The sequence below is a fragment of the Mastacembelus armatus genome, chromosome 21 (genome assembly GCF_900324485.2).
Source record: "Mastacembelus armatus chromosome 21, fMasArm1.2, whole genome shotgun sequence".
In the NCBI taxonomy this organism is placed as follows: domain Eukaryota; kingdom Metazoa; phylum Chordata; class Actinopteri; order Synbranchiformes; family Mastacembelidae; genus Mastacembelus; species Mastacembelus armatus.
The window spans coordinates 12,531,914-12,550,170 of record NC_046653.1 but is presented as its reverse complement, the minus strand read 5'-3'; the positions used below and the strand labels follow the sequence as shown (position 1 = coordinate 12,550,170).

The window sequence follows — 18,257 nt, the reverse complement described above, 5'->3', positions numbered from 1 at the left end:
TGTGTAGTGCTGGGCATTTTCATCTACAACAGTTTATCATTTTTACAAGATAATGAGTTTCAATAACATCTTATTATTAAGATAATAAACCTGTGGCACCTTTCACTATGTTTAGTTATTACTGATAATGATGTGCATTTGTATTTTTTGTATTTAAAAAAAAAAAAGACAGCTGTCAGGTAAATATAGTGGAGTAAAAAGTACAGCATTTCTCCCTGAAATGTAGTGATATTGAGGCAGGATGCAGCACAATGTACAGTAATATTAAGAAAGTATTCAGACCCCCTTCTTTTCTCATTTTTGAACAGAAATACCACCAGTATTCAGACTATTTACAACATGTAAAAACTGGCTCAGACACCTCCCATTTCTCTTGATCTTTGCTGAGACATTTTTACAAATTGACTTTAGTTGCTGCTTCAGCTAAGTACTGAGTAAAGGGTCTGAATACTTAGAAAATGTGATATTTCAGTTTTTCCTTTTTAATACATTTACAAACATCCCTAAAATTCTCTTTTCACTAACATACTTGTCATTATGTGGCATGGAGTGTAGATTAATGAGAAAAAAATCAATTTAAACAATTATAGTATCAAGCTGCAACATCACAAAACTAAAAATAGTGAAGGGGGTCTGGAGACTTTCTGAATGCACTGTAAGAGTACAGGTGTATGTCACAGTGTGGAGTGCAAAATATCAATGAACCGTACTATGATTTTTGTGCAGTGTGTTAAAATAATCCACAGTGGCATACACTGTGGCTTTACACTTTCTTGTCATTGCTTTCAGTGCAACAGAACAAATCTATGTTGGCCTATTGAACAGGCAGAAGTACACTGGGGGATGAAGAGGCACATTTGCAGTTCCAGCAGTGTGAAAATCAGAACTTCCTGTTGTGCAGCTCTGCAACCTGCTGCAGAGAGTCTATTTGGCTTGGGCTAAGTCTCGTTTTGCTGCTCACCTCCTGCCACTGAAGAGGACCGCTGCTGCTTGCCACCTAAGACGAAGGAGATGATGACAATGCAGTAATATTAAGGCTATCACAGCAAGAATCACAACCTAAACTTTTTCCCTAAATATCACCATACTCACCATATTATTAATATCCACCATGACCTGGTTTATTCCATCCAAGTGGATGTTGAGGACGGTGTTTTCCACCCAGGCATTATCTGTGTTCCTGCAGTCATCAACATAACCCTCAAACACCTAAAACACAGTAGCACATCAGCTGCATGTCAGAATTCACTCATTTGTCAATGTCAGTTTTCAGAAAAGCATTTTAAATGTATCATGCATTTTATTTCATTAACTCTGTAATAATCATATTCGGCAGTCAGCATGTCCTGTCAAAGGTTCCTTAAAGATGGTTCAGCACAACTAATTTGTCTAAAAAATGATGCATCCCGCCTGTTACCAGCAGCACAGGGCTGCCCCCTGGTGCCTGGTTTCTCTTCACCGCTTTGTCCAAAAGGTTCAAGTGACCAATAACATTGTGTTTGCATGTCTGCTTCTTTGAATGTTTTTTTTTTTTATTCACTGCTGTACTTCATGTATTTATTATCCATTTAGCTGCTGCATGAAAACCAAATTCTCTGTCTAGTTTAGCAAAAGCAAACCAAAGACGTACCTTTATTCCCTCTGATACTTTTGCATCTATTGTTTCATACAGCTTTTTTCCCATGATTTCCTTCAGACTCACTGGCAGGTGATCAGCAGATTCGACAGGTCCCTGAAGGTTTCAAATCACAGCAGAACTGTATGTATGTGTGAACAGCTCAAACAGTAAAAAAAAAAAAAAGAAAACAACTTCAAGTGAACAGCTGGTCTCACCCCAGGTAAAACCATGGTTCCCTGGTTCTCATCCCAAATTGCCAGAAATTCCAAAGCAGATCTCTCGTTGCTTCTGCAACTAAAAATCCATTTTGAAGTCTTAGATTGTGCCGTGCAATTGAGAAAACCTTTTCAAAAGCTTTGTAAGGACATGAGATGACTTACCGTGTAAGCACAAGGTCTACGTTCAAATTTGGACCCAGGCGGCTGAGTGCACCTTTTCCCCTGATGCCCGTCCTCCCTCCTGGGTTTCTAATGACAGAGGAGAGACATATCAGATATAAGGAACATTCTTGTTAGGTTACTGCAAGTGCCCTTTGATGCTTTCTGTCTCTTATATTGTATCATACCTGTATTTATTTAAGGTTTCTGATTCTGATCTGTGGGCAGAAAGAAAAATGAAATTGATAAGGAGATAAAGAGGAAGCTGCGTTGTAAACAAGTAGTAGAACATGTCTAGTGTAAAAAAGGCTTGTTATTGTAGCTATACAGTTCAAAGATGAATAAATATAAAAGCTAATATGAGGTATAAAAGGGTCACTTCATTATCCACCCATGAATTTCAAATTGGTTGATAAAAGCCACTAATTATGAACCATCGTTAGCTGTAAATATATCCACACATAAAGGCTGTTGTGTATGGTCTAGTCAAAACGTACCCATCCACATGGTCCCCACTGTCTTCAGAGGAATAGTAATGTGGTTTGTATAAGCGGTACCTGACCTGGAAAAAAAAAAAAATAGGACAATGTGGATCCAAACAAAACCCAGAACACCTTTGCATGAACAGCTGGTGATTTCATCTTGGAAATCTGATATACCTCCCATGGCACCTTCTCGTCAGGCACAGGGAAGCGTGTCAGCTTGGTGTTCGGATAGAAAAACTGACGGGCGTTCACGTGGAGCCCATCCTCTTCCTCTGGCGTGTCAGGGGTTTCATCTTTGGTAATTAAAGCTGCAGGGATGAATACAAGTGAGTAAAAACTGCAGGAAGGTGACTGAATTGAAAACTGAAGACAAAAATATGTAAATTAACAAAAATAAAGAACAAGTATGTTGGTTACTGACTTGGAACTTGTGATTCTTTTGCAACACCCAGAGACTTCAGGTTGTCCATAATCCACTGCAGGGCTCTGGATGACTGCAAGACCTGATGAGAGAAAACAAAAATTTGTGAAATTCCTTTCATAACTGCTTGTGTGACATTGAAGATAACCATGATTTCACAGGGGTCATCTTGAAATACAAACAAATAAAAACAAACACATGAGTGTGCCATCACTCCTGTCTCCCAGAGTATAATGAAATGTTGCAGACAGAAGTGCAACAATAGTCAAAAGCAAAAATCAGGTCGTAACCTGGTTCTCTAGTCGGGCCAGTCTTTTCTCCAGGGGAGTGGAGCCCGTCTCCTCGTCCCTCTCCAGTTGGTCGGATATGGTGCTAACCCTCAGGAAACAAACAAGTACAGGATGCTATTTGTTTCAATACCACTCCCAGATTAGTTGATGTTATATACTCATTGTGTTTAGTCAAAATAAAATATTAACTTTATCAAACCCTAAAAATATAACCTATCAAGTTACAGGCAGTCAGAAAGCATGAAATGAGTAAATCAATACTAAGCAAATGTAACATCTAACTCTACCCTAAACAGTCAGACATGAAAGTGATCATCTAATTAAAAAGAGGGTTGTAAGATGCTGATAAACAGATACAGGAACATCCATCCATCCATCCATCCATGCAATGTGCTATAAAAATTCTGAATTTATTTTTCAGAGTTTCAGAGTTTTTTGTTGCAAAATACAGGATAATCTCTACTAGACTAGAAGGTATAGTAAAATTACACTGTGTTTGACCTGCTAAAAGTGGGATATGGGGTCTCACTGAGCCACATCTGGAATATTACTTTTGGGCAGTGTCCAGGATGCGTTGCTCCATGCTCTGGCTCTGTTCCTGCTGCGTGGTAAGCAGGTATCTGTCCTTCATCAAGGACTCCCAGGACAACAGCTCCTCGTCTTCTGCCTGAGGAAGCTCATTTTCTGAAAAACAGTGTCACGTACTGAGCGTCAATACCTAATACACCACATCTGCATATACACAGATGCACAGAAAGTTCCATTTAAACTGGAATTGATTGTTTGTCAAAAAAAAAAAAACCTTTAACATGTAAAAATCTCGACTGATATGGCATAAGCAGCTGGAGATGCTCAGTTGCTATGCAGATTCTTTCATTGTGGATCTAAGTGTGCAATGAACTGTACATGAAGTAAGCAAGATTGTAAAATCAACTCCAAAAACCATCCATCTCTCAAATGAAGAAAATGCTGATTCTGCTAACAGCAACGTGGGAAGATGACATGTTTTCTCCAAGAACTTGACAATAATGACAGTAATTTAGGTCATGAATGCACCAGTGTAGTCCAGCCAGTAAGAAAGTTATTGTATGAACAGTGAAGTTTTTAGCTCTAACAAGGGAGGAAATCTGCAGTTTACCATCATGAAGTCTACTTTCTGCAAAGAAACATAACATTCAGTGCTTACTGAACTCCTTGGATGTGGTGGATTGCCTGCACATCACCATTTTACTGATCAAGAGGTAAATATGGCTGAGGATGATAAAAGGTGGAGGAGCGGCAGGACGGCTGTGATACTCCTTAATTAGCTCGTATCTCTGAAACTTCCATATTCTGTCTGTGTTGTCCTGCACTTCCTCGAACGTAAAGCTGTGGAAGGAAGCAAAGGACACGGCGGATAAAGCAGTGACAACACCATGATATCATCATCATCATCATCATCATCATCATCATCATCATCGAAGCTATGTTTACAACTTGTTAGGCAGCCACAGGTTGCAGTGAAAAGCTGACACTTCTAAAACGATGACACAGTGATGTTGAGGAGAACTCACTTGAAGATTGCAATCAGCAGGTTGAGCAGCAATATGTTGGCAAAGAGCAGGTAAACACAAAGCAGGGTGATGGTGAGCCACTCAGGAAAGACCGGGTTTTGATTGTCATCTAGCACAGGACACTTGGGCTTCAGAGGATCTGTGCCACTCATGCTGCAGGAGTTTATGTCAAATGTAACTTCTGCAGAAGAAACAACGTGGTTAAACAAATATCTTAAGTGTCCAAAGTGTTAAGACTGTAACCTTCTTCAAACAAAGCTGTTTTGTTCTCCAGATTCACTCACTATCAATATTAGTGGGGAAATTCCCAAATATGGTGAGGTACGGCTCGTAAACAGCCCCGCGGAAAATCCAGTCCAGCCGACTGTCGTTGTTGATGAGGATGCCTTGTTTGGCCACACCATATGCCACCACCCAGATGCTCAGCAGGAACAAGAAGAAGAACATATCCATCATCTGTAGAAAAGGACATATCTGAATACTGAGATCACTGACTCATACAGTATGTACATTGACTTTAGTGACTATATTTTTGAGTGGGTAACTTTTATTGTGGTCTGTTCCCACAACATATCTTGTCACCATTCAGTAGGTTTTGTATGTAACCCTCTCACCATCCTCTTGACTATGATGATTTTGGGTCCCAGAGTTCGACTGATAGTGAAGATGGCCATGAGACGAAGGCAGAACACCACAAAGTCGATGCAGAGAACGATTTTACCCGCATAGAATAACGTGGATATAAGCCTGAAGAAAAAAAAATTTAAATGTTGGTGATTCATAGATTCAGCAAACAGATGAGCAAGCAGGTGGAGAGCATTAGCATGGCCTAGAGTGTTTAACTCAGGGGAAGGGATTTTACCTAAATGCAAGACCAATGATAAACAGGAGGATGGACAGAACATCTAAAATATTCCACAGGTCTTGAATGTACATTGTGGCTTTCTTACGAAACCCAAAGCCATCAGGATCATGAAACAGCTAAGATGAGAAAAAAAACACAAATTATTATTTTGAAAGACTGGGATTTTGCAAAGACCAGTAACTAAAGAAATACAAAACATGACGTCTAGTATGAAATGAAATAAAACAGGGAGCTATGATTTTGCTCTCTCCATCCCAAGATATCAGATAAGATGGTCACCATTTGAACATGAACCCTTAGGAGTTGGTGTGATCAAATCACACGACATTCCTCTAGGCCCAGACTTCTAAGGGTTAAAGAACAGGCTGCTGCATCAGTTTCAGACCGACACATGTATATTTATTCCTTAAGATCTGTACACCTGTGGGTCCGGGCTACAGCCCCTCACCTGTCTGACCTCTTCACACACTAGAGAGAACAGCCAGATGTAAAGCAGCACCTCCCATGCAGAGGGCGTAGCCTGGAAGTCCATCATCAGCACCACAGCAAACAGTAAGAGGAAGGCAAAGTAAAATACAATATTCCAGTAAAACTTGACCTGCGGTGAGCTGTACAGGCACACCAGCCTGGACCACATGCCCAGAGGTGTCAGGCGCCACTGGCTGGCGGGCTCACTGTGGACAGAGAGGTCAGTGGCATTAGAAACAACTTTGAGGTTTTCATATTTAACTGGATTCCCACCAAGTGACATGTTGGAACATTTACTTCTTGTTTCCCTAAATGTCCTGCTACTGACCTTTGACTCATATCACTACAAAATTGTAAAATCTCAAGGTGTCTATAAACTCTGAGACACTTTATGTAGACGGAAAGTGATCACACATACTCTCAGTCTATAACCTGTCTACTCACAGGTCAGCATAGTTAGTTTGAAGCGTACTTCCCGTCACAGTCGCTACTCTCTTTATCTCCTCACTCTTCTCAGCTTCTCGCTGGATGACTTCATCTCGTCTGTGGAGAAGAACAACGCTGGTGATCAGCACTATGGAAGTAATATAAGGAGTAAGACAAAGCAACAGTACGTGGCCCTGCTGCCACCAGGTTGTGTGCACTGCATAACACTACTATATTACAGCAGATTCATGATGCTATGATGAATGGGATTACTCAGTACAGTCTGTTGTCATATGCAGTATAGGTCCTAATCTACTGTAAATGAAATAAAAATGTACAGTCTCTTTCTCCATTTTTTGTGCTGCCAGAAGTTTATGACACTGGTTTGATTTTTTTTCTTGTGAAAAAAAATAGTTCTATTAATCATTTGAATTCATGCAGATATCATAAAACATCAGCAATTTAGATTAATATCTGAACATCGTGAGGTTTTTAGTACAACCATGCAGAACATCAGAGACCATTGGCCAGACTGTCTTTAGCAGATGGCTGCTGTTACAGTGTCTTATGTGTAACTGTTCGAAAGAGACATCATGTTTGTTTTTCCAAATGTAAACCCATCTGGATGTTAGTTAACTGCCGTGCGACTTTACTGGTCCAGTTTAGCAAGTGATGTTTATAAATATTTTCCCCCATTGCAACTCTGTGTTGTCAGTTTTTTGATGCCTGTTTACCTAAATGAGATTATTAAACACAGTGACATCTGCAAAGTTTCACCAAAGCGCTAAGAGTGACCTGAAAACCAGAAACTTGGTGTAGATAAGAGGGAAGAAGACCATGCAGGTCATCACTCTCCACACAGGGTTATCCACTGAAAGCCCACCGCACCAGATCTGAGTCAGAAGATTCTGGAAGACAGGGCATGTTAGCAGGCAGACACATGCTGTATATGAAATTATACATGCATATCAAAATAAAAGAGGTTTAAAGGTTTGATGATGAGTGGCACAAATGATCAAGTTGCTCTACCTGAACACCTGACTGAGCTACAAAGCTTTTATCATTAGCTTCCAGTGCCAGCCTCAAGCATGTGGTCCTTCCCCAGAGTGGTGACGCTCGAACCAACAGTTTCTGAGCCCGCTCTTGATCACTGTTGTAGCACTCACTGAACACACCTGAGACACACGCATAGATAAATGCGAACCTTGTCAAATATTTTACATAAGTTAAAGTAATTTAGATATGTGTGGGATTATACCAATGGCATGTTTCTCATAGTGATTGGCGAGCTCTTTCATTTCTTCTGCCTTGTCTGTGTCTTTTATATCCTCTGCCATTTTCTTCAGGATTTTACTGGCGGCCAGAGCAGCGGATGTGCAGTCTCTACACTGGTGTGATACAGATACAGATACAGATACAGTTACAGCTGCTGTTGTGGCCTGACCAGCTCTTAGACATTTAGATTCAGATGAAGTCATTCTTTAATATTTATATGGAATACATTTGATACTTGTCTTTTAGCTGCTAGATCACTTCGAGAATCAATTTAGAGTGTGATGGTTAATTCTGAGGTTTAATTTGTGTTTATTGTGTTTATTGGTTGATGATTGGGTTTTTGAATTGGTTTTCAGCTCATTGATATTGTGATGTGCACACAGAAAGATGCAAGGTCACATTCACACATCACATAAATAGCTGTTTTTAAATTTTGCACAAGTATTGTTTGTTTTCATTACCTGCTCCCAGGCAATTTCAGCCAGCTCCTTGTTGCTCTGGACAACAGCCCAAAGGAAAAGGTCTTTGCCTGGGTCCCTCTCTTCGACAATGGTAGCTCGCAGGGATCCTTCTGAAACTGTCTGATTTTTAGACAGACAGATGAAAAGATAAGGAACTTAAGGAATTGTATTCATTTTTGATAATAAAGGTGTCACAATACTGGAATAGGCTTGACATCTTAAACATTATGACCCTGATGTGATGAGTGGTTAGAGTGTATAGTATAGGGCATACTTTAGTTTTGTCAAACTACAAAGAATAGTAGATAATGAATAAACATGCTCACTGAGAGAGATATGTCCTCTATAGTCATTTTGAAGGGGTATGTCATGGTGGACGAAGGGTAGAGGGGCTTGGTGAAACTGCCCAGCAGGTGTCGCACCTCATCAGACACATGACTCATGGTGATGATTTTCTCTTGTCCTAAGTGACTTTGACCCCTGGTTTTCAATAACTGTTTCCTTGAACTCTGGACCCGTTTGGCCAGTTTGCTGAGAAAGATGCAGTTGGGAAGCCGTGTGTAGAGCTCACGTAGAGTTTGCTCATCCTGCAGGAACTCCCTCAGACTCACACCGTTCTCCAGCAGCAGTCTCACAAACTCAGGCTTGTTACCAACCAAGGCTGAGAACATGGCCCAGTGGAGTTCACTGGACTAAAAGACGAGAACAAGAAAGAAAAGCAAGACGCAGTCCCAGATATCGGTTTTTCTGCAGCTTGTTATTTACTATTTTTAAGAAGTCTGATATCTCATACTGTAAGGTGATTGCTGACTACAAAGAGGGAAAATACTTGCAGCAGAAAATGTAAGGGGTAAGCAATACTTATGTTATCTTAATGTTGACGAAGAGGATTGCAACACAGGTTCTTGTTCAGAGGATGGCTGCTTCTGTGACATATTGCTAATGGTGTTTGTGTCATGTATATAGGCAAACCCACCTCCCACTGGCTGTCCTCAGTGAAGATCTCAGTCTCAGCTATGTCCACTCTGTTCCAGGCTATAGCCAGCTCCAGCTGGCTCTTCCAATACTCGGTTCCCTGTGACTTATTGGTTCTTGAAGCTAAGCAGAGAATTTTTTTTTTTTTTGGACACAATTTATTTGTGGAGCCTTCTGTTAACATTTAATCAAAAGACTGGCTGATTGCAAGTGAGTGCAAACATTATCTCCATCTCAACAGCTACGTGGCATGGTCAAGCAGCAGGTAGTAAGGCTTTACACCAAAACAAATTCTACTTTGGACTTTGAGACCACAAAGGAAAGGAGATGTAGCCAAATGTACCCACATGAGCAGGATGACTATCTGACAATGGATGATAATTACTGCAGTGAAGCTCAGTGTTAGAAACAAATGCTGTGCATTAAGCATGATCTAAATTTCCAGTCTTGGTTCATTTGATAACACAGTCCAGTAATTACATTTTATAAGAGGCAATTATATTATTATACATGCAAGAGCTGGACTGGTTGCATGTCTGTCTTCGTGCTTAATGCTGCACTGAAACTCAAATCCCTACCTTTAAGGAGAGCTTGAAGAATAGCCACATCCACATCCCAGTGACATTCCTCACTTACTCTGAAGACTGTCAGCAAGTGTGGCCTTCTGATGATGTCCTGAATCTTTAACATAAAACAAACAGGATGTGATACAGCTGACAGATGTGATTGGTGGCTAAACCTAAATTAGCCTTAAACATAATCAGTAAAGTTTTGAGATAGTCAGCCTATCACAGCCTGAAGACAAACAGTCACACTCACATTCACACCTACAGTACTTGACAGGTAATTTGGAGTCACCACTTAATCTAACTGGCTTGTGTTTGGACTCTGGTATGAAACCAGAGTACTCAGAAAAAATAGACATCAATTTGATTTCATTTCAACATTTGAAAATATCAAACATCAAACATCAAACAATATCAAACAGCTGGTGTGACAAGATTGCTATTACCAGGCAATGCTGGTACATATAGAAGAATGTTGTTGGCATAAAAATAAAACCAATAATGTTTTACGTTTTACATTCTTGAGAGAGAACATGGAAAGAGAAAACATTATTGGATCTGAAACTGAGCCTTGTGGCACACCTTTAGTGGCCAACCGTCCTCCATGCTACACTAAGGTCCAATAATACCTGCATTTGTCTGTATGTGTTAAGTTCTTCACTCTGTTTACATACCATCTTGGTCCATGTTATGATCTCAAGGTCAGTAAAGTTGTCATATGCTTGGCTGAAGAACTTTTTCATCAACTGGTGGATGAGCGCGATAGTGATCTGGGACAGTGGTAGTTCTGCCACATCAGCAATCAAATCCGCTACTCTCCCAGAACCCTCCAGGACCACACATGGTGTACCATTCAGGATGGTGTTGTACATGGTCTGAGGGGGGGCACAAAAAGTCAGGCATGACAAAAACAGAGAAAGAAAGGGGCTTTAAACTGACGACATACATTCAATGTTCCTGGTCCACCATCCAAAACCACACACACCACAGGGATGGTCGCACCGCTTTCTGGAAGTTATACAAGAAAAAAAATCAATCATAAAAACCATTCAGATAGAAAGAATAGGGACATAATGTGCACTGCCTTGCTGTATCAGCAAGCTTCAAAGTGCATTAGATATGTTGAACCTCTATTGCCAAGATGCTTCTCAGAAATGCATTTCTCCAGACGGCTACGCAATTCAATCTCCACACCATAATGTCCATGGGTCCCATCATCCACTAACAGGAAGTGGGTGTGGTTGTTATCGAGGTTGGACAGTCTGCCTTGGCCCTTGACATCCATCACGTACTGGGCTGGAAAACAACCCTGCAGAGACATAGAACAAAAGGAAGTTATAAAAAGACTCTATGATGTGTAGATGATGAGTCACAAGACACACAAAAAAGTAAATGTGTTTACTGCACCTCAGAATACACCAAAGAGTCCCTGTTGTGGATTATCCCCCATGTTGCCACGCCAATAGCCACAACGCGACCCTGCGTGGAGCTGCAGCTTAGGACGTTGTCCCTCACAGCCTGGCCTACATGCTTCATCACACCTACGTGGGTACCACCGGTGATGATCCATGCTCCTGCAACACAGCACAGCATGTGTACAAATTCAATCTTAAAAACAGGTGGACAACTACACTCCTCCTGGAGTTTCTAGTCTTTTTGCTAAGCTGGCCATCTCTCTGCTGTAGCCTTTTATGTGATCTTCTATTCTCATCTGATCTCCTCCTTTCATTTGGCACAGACGCACACACACCTACATAACTACATAAATACACATGTACTCATAAAACACATGTTTTCATGGGCCACATACACACACACACATACAAATTTCTCCCTCTTGTCTGACTGACCTGTTGTCTGGGCCACTTTGATGAGACCTCTGCGGAACATGTTCTTGAGACGAGCCTTCAGATAGAAGTCCTTGGCTCCTCCAGTCACAGATATCAGCAGGTTGGGAGGGGAAAGTTTCCATTGTTCAGTCAGTAATTGGTACAGGATGTCAGGGCTGGTGTTTGTGGACACTCGTGCATACTGAGAATGGACACACAGATGCAAAGGTGAGAATCAAGACTTGCAGGAACACATACACATGCCCTTACTGTAAGTTATGCAGTGGAGAGAAATTATTGTTTCACCTTGCCCGGTTTTTGTCCCAAACTACCAAAGGTGATGTCTCCAAAAGCATCAGTGGGCACTTCACGAACGTGTCTGTGTCTATTCCATGACTCCCCGGTAAAATCCTCTGACTTGATGGCTTCATTCACATGATCAGTTTTTGGGTACCCACACTTACATACATCAGGTTTAGACTTTGGAGAACTGTGGAAGCAAAAACTCTTAATATTTATATGCACCAATGTGGCACACACATCATCAACGAAGTGTTTTATGTTATGTTTACACACATTTGGCAGTAATGATATTTACAGTTGAAAGACATAATAAAAAGACACAAAACCTTTTTTTTCTCACAGTCTGGCATTAAATCAGACTAGAATTTTCCTGTTTTAGGAAAACCTTCCTTCCAGGAAGGAGACGGGTTGTGTGTCCCAGAGATGAACGCGCTTTGGTGCGAAATGTGCGTATCAACCCCAGAACAAAAGCAAAACACCTTGTGAAGATGCTGGGCGAAGCTGGTGAGAGAGTGTCATTATCTACAGTGAAACGAGCCCTGTACTGACAGCGAGGAAGAAGCCATTACTACAAAAAAGCCAGATTACAGTTTGCAAATGCCCACAGGGACAAAGACCTTAAATTTTAGAGACATGTCCTGTGGGCTGATGAAACTAAAAATGAACTGTTTGGCCATAATGACCATCGTTACATTTGGAGGAAAAAGGGGGAAGCATGCAAGCCTGAGAACACTATCCTAACTGTGAAGTACCGGGGTGGCAGAGTCATGTTGTGTGGGGTGTTTTGCTGCAAGAGGGACTGGTGAAGGTCACAAAATAGATGGCATCATCAGGTAAGAATATTATGTAGAACTATTGAAACAACATCTGAAGACGTCAGCCAGGAGGTTAAAGTTTGGGTGCAAATGGGTCTTCCAAATGGGTAATGACCCTGTTTTCTTAACTAGTTAACATCAATGCAAGGTTGCAAATGCAAATTTCAGAGACTTCGATCAACAAAATGGCAAAATACAGAGCAGCTCAGCCTACCTGTCATCTTTGTCAAAGAAATAACATTGCCGTTTGCAGATGTTCTCTTTAATCCAGGAGGTGATCGCAGAGTGCTGGAAAGAAGAAGAGAAAGAAAGGTGTTTAAAGGGACTGGCTGCATGGATTGCTAGAGTGTGACTCAGCTGTCGTGCTCCTTCAGCTTCCCCCATCCTGGAGGCAACATGGGAGGCTATGCTGCTGCACAGATCTGCATCGGGCTGAGAACATAGAACATGAGAGGAAGAGGAGCGTCTGCAGCTGGTGCAGTCTTGCAGTCAGCGCTGCATCAGTGATGCCAGAGCAGACTGCGGACTAAACCTCCCTCAGAGGAGTCGCCAAGTGGGGATCAATCGACTACTGTGTTACTCAGTGGATTAGTTACACACCAGATTTTTTTCCAGAATAGTTACAAGTATTTAATGGCTATAGTTACTTTGCAGGTTACTATTTTTACATACAAAACATATTTATAAAATGTGATGCATTAACATAAACATATTAAACAGTATGTAAAATTACAACTACAACAGTAGATAATGATCACTATTTGATCAAATTTAAAAATATGTGACAGACAATTACTCACCTCTTGTAAACATGAAACCATTTTTGCCATTTTAATTTTGTTCTGCTGCAGTTCCGTGATCATTTGGTGTGGGTAAATCTTTATCTCTGATTTGGACAGCATTTCTGAGGAAGTAAAAAAACCAAAAAAACAAGTGTAGTATCACCTGTAAGCCTCTGCTTTGTTTTTCAGATCCCAGGTGTGTTGTGGCAGATATTTTTAGGTGAACTATATTTTATGGCAGGTACATTATGTATAAAACATTTACTTTGTGTATCAGAGCACCATCAGTGCCCTTCAGTTGTCTTCAACACAGGCCTATGGATAGCCCTGCATGGATGAACTATTGTAAGCAGGGGTGCTCATAAGAACATAAGTTACAGCACATCGGGATTCATTATTTAATTCAATTCAATTCAATTTATTTGTAAAGTGCCAAATCACAATACAAATCATCTCAAGGCACTTTAACAGAAGAAAAAACTTCCAGCAGAACCGGGCTCAGTTTGGGCGACCATCTGCCTCGACCGGTTGGGGTGAGTGGATAGAGGAGAGAGAAAAGAACAGCAACAATAAACAACAAATAGACACTGCAGGTTGGTGGGGCCAATAGAATATAGAATATAGAATATACTTACATTCCTGTGTAAGTGGTCTGATAGCTGCTTAGCAACAACTTTTTCAAGGATTTTAGAAATAAAGGATAGGTTGGATATTGGTCTATAATTAGCCAAGAATCCTGGATCAAGACTAGGCTTTTTGAATAAGGGTTTGATTACTGCAGTCTTAAAGGCCTGTGGTACGTAGCCTGATACTAGAGATAAATATAATAAGTCTAATGAAGATGAGTTAATTAATGGCAGGGTGTCTTTAAGCAGTCTAGTCAGGATGGGGTCTAAGAGACATGTTGATGATTTCGATGAAGCAACTACTGATGTAAATTCAGAGAGATCTATAGGAGAGAAGCAGTCTAAACATAACTGAGGTCCTACAGGTGATTCAAGAGCTACTACAGTAGAAGATTCATTTATTGCAGGTATAGGAAGCATCTGCTGAATTTTATCTCTAATAGTTGTGATTTTATTTGTAAAAAAATTCATAAATTCATCACTGGTGAGAGCTAAGGGAACACTGGGCTCAACAGAGCTGTGACTTTTTGTCAGCCTGGCTACAGTGCTGAAAAGAAACCTGGGATTGTTCTTATTTTCCTCTATTAGTGATGAATAGTATGCAGTTCTGGCTTTACGGAGAGCTTTTTTAGAGCTTTTATTTTTAATAGACTGTTTTTTTAATTCCTCTAAATTTGTGGAACGCCACTTCCTTTCCAGCCTTCGTGATGCCTGCTTTAAGATACGAATATGTAAATTATACCATGGGGCTAGTCTTCTCTGAATCACTAACTTCTTTTTCAGAGGGGCCACAGAATCAAGCGTTTCACGCAGTGAGGTTACAGCGCTGTCAACAATATGATCAATTTGGTAGGGAGTGAGATTGAGGCAGCTGCCCTCCACTGTGTTGGCACATGGCATAGACGTAAATAAAGATGGAATCATTTTCATAAATTTGTTAACAGCGTTGTCAGATAAACATCTGCTGTGGTGGAATTTTCTTCCAAATGCTGCATGAGCCATCATCTTAAATTCAAAAGTTATTAAAGAATGATCTGACAAAACAGGATTTTGGGGAAAAACTATTAGATGTTCAATTTCGATGCCATAGGTCAGAACAAGATGAAGGGTGTGATTAAAACAGTGGGTGGGTTTATTAACAGTTTGAGTGAAACCAATTGAATCTAATATAGAATCAAATGCAATGTTGAGGCTATTATTTTCAACATCTACATGAATGTTAAAATCTCCCACTATAATGACTTTATCTGAACTAAGCACTAAATCAGACAGGAAGTCTGGACATTCAGTTAAAAACTGTGAGTAAGGAACAGGTGGACGGTACACAATGACAAGTAGAACTGGTTTTTGTGTTTTCCAGGTTGGATGTGAGAGGTGAGAGTTATGCATTCATTTATTAGAGCCAACAATATACAGACACGTGTAGGATTTGAAACACCCAGGGACACTTACTGATTCAGTATGTGGATGATCTGCTCATTTGTAATCCTACAAAAAAAAGTAGAAAAGAAGACTCAGTTGTTTTACTGACATTAGCCACGGAGGCCCACTAACTAGTTACATATAAATTGCAATTTTGCCTGCAAAAATTTGACTGTTTAGGTCCGTGGTCTTCAATCCTGCAGGTTTTCCAACTATCCCTGCCCTTGTGGTTTTTGATTGGCTGAACACACCTGATCCAGGTAATCAGCAGAGGGTTGGGCAGGGATATCTGGGAAACAAGCAGGATGGTAGCTCCCGAGGACCAGGGTTGAAGACCACTGATTTAGATAGACAACTGAGTGGAAACAAAGGATTAATAGATCCTTCACAAGTAGATGCAATAAACAAGTCCCCATAACCTTAAACTGTTAAACAGGTGCTCTCAGGATTTGCGACTTTGGAGTAATAACATCCGTGCTGCGTGCTTTAATTAGAGCAGGAAAAGGGGGATTGCGACCACCTCCAGCACTGGGACATCCAGACCCTACCTAAACTCTAAACCATTTCATTTGTATGTAGCTGGAAAATGAAGATTTGCATGTGCTGTGTTAATGCAAAAGTAGGTAAGTAAGTAGGTAAGCAACCATTAGCCTATTACAGCACAAAGCTGGATATTGTAGAATAGGGCTTTTGCCACCTTGCTACCAAGGACTGGCAGCTACATCATTTGCATGCCACATAGTTTCTACAGTGACAGTGGTATATCCAGTGACTCTCTTCATACCTCATCAATTACTCACATTACGCACAAGATTTGTCCTAACACACCGAACAGGCTATAAGGTTATTTTATCAGCACCAGATTTAAACATACAATGGTGTATTTTTCTTGATCCCGCGTCAAGAATGGTTATACCAGCTGATGGAGATCCTCATGACTGTACTCAGGACATGGAGGTTTTTATGAAGACAAGAGAAGATGTACGCAATCAGCCAATCACAGCTGATCTGACATTGTCTGTGGGTGGGTCTTGTTTTTTGAGATGACAAAAGCTCAAACTGGCAGAAATCAAATGGAAACAACTGGAAGCAAAGAGGTTAGAGGGCTGATCGATCCTGCACGAGGAGGTAGATCATAAAAGGCATTGAAGATGCATAGTGGTCTCCCTATCTTGCTGCCACAGTGGACATAGCGCTATGCAACTACAAGGTAAATGCACAAGATATTAACAGAAAGACTTTTAAGCAACTATTGCCCACATTCCAGTTCCAGTTGGACCATTTAGACATTTAGTATGGCTATGCTGACACTACAGTGACGGTAGAAGGGGGAAAAAAAATGATATACTTAAAATACTTAAATTTAAGTAGTAACTAATCCCCTCCTATTTCCCCCTAATTTTTGAAAACATTAAAAAAAAAACATTTTAGTTATGATTTATCATAGTTACCATTACCTTTTTTTGCCTTCAGATCCTCCTTTCACTTTGATAAAAGACAGCAGCAAAATCAAGTTGTTTTGCTTCCCCCTGGTTTGAACAACACAGACTTTCAGGCAAGTGTACTTCGTTTGCTGGGCGTTACAACACTTGTTGCCAGGTGACAGCTCCAGAGTATTAAACTAGGGATTTTGTTACTAAATGGAGAACCGGTTGATTCAGGAGCTGACTCAGTTGACTCAGTGTATTGATATATATATATATATGTATCTGTATTCAAGGTTCACCCAAAGTTTCTTCATGACCCTGGGAACAGTAACAAAATGAAATCAGGATCAAGTCCATTTATTGTTTGTTATAAAACCTTTGATAGTAGATACTGTATTATATTCATCAGCTGATGCAGCTGCCATGCATTTGCAGATGTTTAAGAACTTCTTGTCCATAGTGGCTGGGAAAATGAGATGGAAGGTTGTGTCTGTGGTGGGATTCACCATATCTATTCTCAGTTTCTATAAATTATTCAAATAACTTTTTCCTGTCAGAAATTGGCATACTGTATGGAGTATAGTTAATGCAGCATGCTAATGAAGTAGTTAGTAGTTAGACATACTATATGGATACCTCTTTTTATAAGGAAGCAGCACTGTCACCTTCATGTTGCTGGTGAGTTACCACCACCAGATGTCAGCATACCACCACTGATCACGTCCCATAAAGCAGCTTTATGGATATTCTGCCATTAATTCTTTCAGTTTTCTTCAGATTTCTCAGCAACAAGTTCTGATTTTGACTTGAGTGTGGAAATCAGTGAACAACCTATAAAAATAAATGTCTGAGTGGGAAATTTAATAAAAATCTTATGCATGAATCTTACTATAGAACATTTTAAGCTTCATTTAACTAATCAACTATCACAAAATAATGTGACATGTAAAGCTCTTCTACTTACTAAATATCCCAATAAACATTAATTGGTATGACTGCAATCGTATATGTTATCAATTAAGGTATGGATTATTCTATTTATCTAGTTTCCTTTATAAAATGTCAATTTTTATTAATAATTGTAAAACTTTTGTTCTTCCATTTGTATTTTTAAACAGCACCTTGTAACCTTTTAATTTTGAAACAAACATTCTACCATGTTTTAGCACATAGAAAAACACAACCGCTGTAGGTGGGTGAATTGAGGTCGTTCATAAATAGAGCAGCAGTATGCTGATATAGAGGTTTGACCAGTATCATACTGGGCCACGTC

At 40.2% G+C, this 18,257-nt stretch overlaps 1 protein-coding gene across 1 annotated transcript; it reads right to left on the bottom strand.

Moving 5' to 3' along the window:
* Nucleotides 1-369: 369 nt before the first annotated feature.
* Nucleotides 370-17,104, bottom strand: trpm2 (transient receptor potential cation channel, subfamily M, member 2). The gene is made up of 35 exons (XM_026294679.1): nucleotides 17,015-17,104; nucleotides 15,588-15,623; nucleotides 13,528-13,631; nucleotides 12,942-13,015; nucleotides 11,916-12,099; nucleotides 11,631-11,811; nucleotides 11,188-11,354; nucleotides 10,909-11,089; nucleotides 10,727-10,788; nucleotides 10,455-10,655; nucleotides 9,793-9,895; nucleotides 9,216-9,337; nucleotides 8,565-8,931; nucleotides 8,240-8,373; nucleotides 7,762-7,891; nucleotides 7,533-7,678; nucleotides 7,299-7,411; nucleotides 6,522-6,620; nucleotides 6,058-6,283; nucleotides 5,607-5,725; nucleotides 5,359-5,491; nucleotides 5,029-5,200; nucleotides 4,745-4,925; nucleotides 4,378-4,559; nucleotides 3,743-3,875; nucleotides 3,192-3,279; nucleotides 2,902-2,983; nucleotides 2,655-2,788; nucleotides 2,493-2,557; nucleotides 2,184-2,213; nucleotides 1,999-2,085; nucleotides 1,834-1,912; nucleotides 1,631-1,732; nucleotides 1,093-1,209; nucleotides 370-997 (listed from the first exon to the last, which is right to left on the bottom strand). The coding sequence occupies exons 3-35, from the start codon at nucleotides 13,627-13,629 to the stop codon at nucleotides 881-883; spliced, it is 4,413 nt and encodes a 1,470-aa protein (XP_026150464.1). The 5' UTR covers nucleotides 13,630-13,631; nucleotides 15,588-15,623; nucleotides 17,015-17,104; the 3' UTR covers nucleotides 370-880.
* Between the last annotated feature and the right edge of the window lie 1,153 nt (nucleotides 17,105-18,257).